General features: G+C 57.4%; 2 protein-coding genes across 2 annotated transcripts; one reads left to right on the forward strand and one right to left on the reverse strand.

Moving 5' to 3' along the window:
• Positions 1-211: 211 nt before the first annotated feature.
• On the reverse strand, positions 212-1,916 carry LOC116915261 (solute carrier family 22 member 23-like). The gene is given in 2 exon segments (XM_032919770.1): positions 212-952; positions 954-1,916. Coding segments are annotated over 2 exon segments (816 nt in total). The 5' UTR covers positions 1,029-1,916.
• LOC115609363 (basic salivary proline-rich protein 3-like) lies at positions 1,443-2,523 on the forward strand. Its single transcript, XM_032919774.1, has 3 exons — positions 1,443-1,476; positions 1,700-2,185; positions 2,293-2,523. Exons 1-3 carry the CDS (start codon positions 1,443-1,445, stop codon positions 2,460-2,462), a joined length of 690 nt encoding a protein of 229 aa, XP_032775665.1. The 3' UTR covers positions 2,463-2,523.
• Positions 2,524-4,337: the final 1,814 nt, after the last annotated feature.

Consider the following 4,337-nt stretch of genomic DNA (forward strand, 5'->3'; position numbering starts at 1 on the left):
TCAGCTTCCCCAAAAATCAACCTGCTTTTTTGTTTGTACGCCTGCGTTAGTACACTTGCACAAAGATACGGGATATCACCAGCAGAGCCTTCTCCACACCCCTTTCCCCTCACTCTGGCCCGCAGTCTTTCTCACAGACACCCATGACCAGAACAGAAGAGCTGCCGTTGCTGGGTCCCAAAGAGCCACCAAGGATCCCACATCAGAACTTCTAGCTCAGTGTCGCCCAGATAACAAACCCACGGCACGCACACCTGGAGTGACACCCTAGGACGGAAATGACTACAGGGATGCGAGATTTACTCCCGTGGAAGGGTAACCCACAGGTCACCTCACCGATCCGCCGGCAGCACAAAACGGACAGAACTGCGTTGTGTCCAGCTGCTTCCCTCATCTTGGGATGAGCAGTGTGCCGACTGGGGCCAGGGCAGGGCCGAGGGGGTCCGTGAAGGCAGCACAGGGAGGGGGACCTGAGGGAAGCCGCCTTTCTCACCTTGCTCACGACGTTCTGGACGAGGCCCGCTCTGATGCGGTAGTGCCACTCGTGGCAGTCGCACTCGCTGGCGTTGCCCCCCGCCGGCGTGGGCAGCCCGGGCGGCGGGAAGATGCTGCCGTTATCGCTGCGGTTGGCGTGGCTCAGCGCCAAGGACCCGCTCCAGTTGCCCTGTCCGTCCGCCTCCCGGCACCAGAAGTCGGGCTGGTCCAGGAGGAAGGAGTCCGAGAACTTGCTGAAGCCGATGAAGAGGGCTGGGACCCAGGTGAGGAGCACCAGGGTCCGCTGGTACCTGCCGCCCAGCCCCCCGAGGAAGGGGAGCACGGAGCCGTCGTAGTCGAGGAGCAGCGGACTGCAGGCGGCGGCGGGCGGCGATGGCACCGGCACCGCCTGGATCTCGGCCCCGGCGGAGCCCGCGGCGGGCGGCCCCGGGGGGGCGGCGGCGCCCCCCCCCCCCGGCTCCCGGCACCGAGCCGTTCTCCTCCGGCAGCGGTCGGCCCCCACCGCCCGCCTCGCGGCGCCGGTCTATCGCCATCCAGCCGCCCGGGGGGGTTCACATAGGGGGGAGCTGGGGCAGCCCTGGCTCCCTCGCGAGTCCTTCCTTCCTTCCTTTCTTCCCTCCCTCTCCTCCACGCACACACACACCTTACAACGTAATATATTGCACACACGCTCCTAGCCGGACCCGGCAGGAGACGGATGAAGGGGCGGGGGGGAAGGGAAGGAAAAGAGGAGAGGAAGGAGAGGGGCGAAGAAAGGGGGAGGCACCGAGCGAGCCCCTCGCTCGCTCCCTTCCTCACCCGCACCCTGCGGCCACGAACCGCTGCAGCTGCCGGCGGTGCCCCCCCTCCCCTTGCCTGTGCGTCAAGCTGCACTCATCCCAGCTCTCCCTTCCCCCCTCCGAAAGGCACCACAGAAAATAAAAGGAAGGATCCAGCCGGATCCGAGCATGCAATGGGCCAAAGGAGAGGGAGGGAGAAAGAGTGGGGGGAGAAAAGGAAAAAGAAAAACCGCCGCCACCACCACCACCCTGCGAACCAAAGCCTGCAACAACAAACCAAGCAAAACCGGTGCAGCAAGGCTCTACGAACACGCCTCCTCTCCCGGTTTTGGTGAAGAGGAGGAGGAGGGAGAGGGAAGGCAAAGGAAGGAGGAGAGGAAAATAACAGTTCCCGACGCGGCTTCCCCGCTTCTCGCACAGCTAAGGGTCCCCCTCCGGCCGCGGCAGCAGCGGCGGCGGCAGCCCCCAGCACCCCCCCGCCGGCCCCTCGCAGCCCCGCGTCCCGCACATCTGTCTCCGCAGCAAGGGGCCCCGCCGGCCTCTCCGCGGCCCGGACTGCGGGGACCGCCGCCGCCGTGCGCCTCCCGCGGCAGCCCGCTCACTCGCCGATCCGACCCGCGCCGTGCCGCCGGCCGCACCTCCAGAGGCGGGCAGCCCGCCCGGCCCCTCTCCCTCCGCCTCCCGGCAGCCCCCACCTGCCGGCCCGGCCCCGCCGCCGCCGCCGCCCCCGCTCCGCCCCGCGGTGCCGGGCGGCCGCACCTGCTCCCGCAGCGCCGCGCCGCCGGCCCGGCTCGGCCCCCTCCAGGGGACCCGCCGCCGCCGGGGGCGGGACGGCGCCGCGGGGCGGGGAGGAAGGGAGGTGCGGGGCCGGGCTCCGCGCCGCCCCGCGGCCGCGCTCGACCGGCGGGCAGGTACCGGAACGAGTACCGGGGCGGGCGGGTGAGGGCCAGGGATGGGATTTGCAGCGCGCTGTTATTTCCATATCAATTATTTACGCGGTATGGCTTTAATAATGCAGCGCAGCTACAGCTGGCGGGGCTGGAGGCACCGCGGCGGGAGCAGCCAGTGGGGACGAGGAGGGGAGGCCGGAGCGAGGACAGACCTGCCGGGAAGAACCCGCAGTTGAAGGAGCATTGTGAGATCCGGAGCGATGTGAGGTGTACCTGTGTTGCTTCAGTCAGCCTGTAGAATCAGTACCCACTTAAAAAAATTAAATCATATCAACACCTTGTGTTGATTGTAAAACAGACATTTCAAATTTGTGAAGGTTATTTTTACGTTAAACTAAATTTACTTCAGTGTCTAAATGTCTCCAACTATTTTCATCATGGAGCATAACCCATGCATTACTGAACTGAGCGGTTATTTTTTTCCTTTGTGAGAAGGGAGAGACAACAGATCAATACACGCTTGTGCACATCAACATGGCTAGTGAGCAGAAGATACTTGCATGCATTAGAAGAGGACTGGCATCATTACTGAATATAAATGGAAGAGCAAGTTGCTGGTGGATTTTCATTTACTTGAGACGACCTCTGTGAGAGAGTACTACTGTGCATCTTTCTCCCTTTAGCTCCTTTTCTTAAATAGGACACCAAAAAGATTTCCAATCTACTGGTGGCTCTGGATCCCTTTTGTAGGGCTTTCTTCGGCACTGCTAAGAGGGATGCCCGGCACCAGAGCAGCCCTCAGCTGTTCCTCATAAGACTTGTGCTCTAGGCCCTTCACCAGCTTTGTTGCCCTCCTGTCTGATCTAAATATTCCTGGGTGAAAGGAGAACCTCCCTGCCTGGGAAAGTCTTCTCTTCCTCTTCCTGTGTTGCAGCACCCTTTTACATCTGATGACTATTATCATGTCCCTGTGCCATGTTTTCAATATGACGACCAGCTGTAATTTGTCCTCTTCTGCTGTCTTCTTGGCCAGGGATTGCCCTAGCTCTCCTCTGGTTTCCCCTCAGCTGCTGCCTGCTGTACCCCAGCCTTTGCGTGTGCAGAGTTAACCCTGCTTGCAAGAGCAACTCCTCTTCTTGCTTCTCAGACACATTCTGTGCTTTCCAAGCAATGTTTTAGGAATATTTTGAATTCTCATTTCATCTTTCAGTGTACTTGCAAGTTGCCCCCCAATTAATGCCATCTCTGAAGGCTGCTGATGAAACATCCCAGGATAGACCCGTTTGGAATTTCATCTATAATCCCGTTTGCCAATAAACCACTGACAACTGCTCTTTCCACAGTTTTGTACCCACTGCCCACATTTTTCACATAAACTGAGATCCCTCATTCATGAATGAACGTGCAGAGCCTAGCTCAAGGCAGAGATGACTGGCCCTTGCTCCTTTTTTCCCATAACAAGCCCGTTCCTCTATTGCCAAAGGAAATTTGCCCACCTTATCCCAACTTCTTGGTGACAAGTCCATGTCAATAGTTGCTTATCTCATTGTTTCCTTTTATCTGTTTACAAATAATGTGTCTATTTCAGGCTAAAAAAGCCAAGCCTATTTCTAGGTGCTTTTAGGGGGAAAAAATGTCTGTCTGGTCCATTTCTTTCTTTCTTTTTAAATGCCCTTTTCAAAGACAGGGACCAGTTTCATCTTTTTCTATCTGCAGAGTACTTGGCCTCCTTCCCTGACATTTCCAGCACTGTTTGAGCCACTTCCTTCTGTACCTCGGCATGAAGTCCAGCCAGCCTGTTGGTTTGAACACCTCGAAGTTATTCAAGTACTCTTGCAACTGGTTCTGTCCCAGTCCAGGCTGAAACCTTATTCCTTTGTCATTCACATGTATTATGTCAATCACCTGATTAGAAGTGACCTCTTTCAGCCAAGCCTGATGCAAAAAACGCCTGAGCCACTCTGAGCCTTCTCAGCATCAGTCAATGGCTTTCTCTTTCTGATGAGTAATCCACTTGCTTTTGACTTCCTCTTACCACTGATGTACTTACTGAATGATTTCTTGTTACTTGCAATGCTCTTGCTAGTTAAGTCTTACCTGTTGTGTTGGCTTTTTGTGTTTGTTCCCCGTCTTGCTCTTGCTGGTGGTGGTACTTCTGTGCTCACTCCATGGA

Source organism: Strigops habroptila, chromosome 1 (genome assembly GCF_004027225.2).
Source record: "Strigops habroptila isolate Jane chromosome 1, bStrHab1.2.pri, whole genome shotgun sequence".
NCBI classification, from domain to species: Eukaryota; Metazoa; Chordata; class Aves; order Psittaciformes; family Psittacidae; genus Strigops; species Strigops habroptila.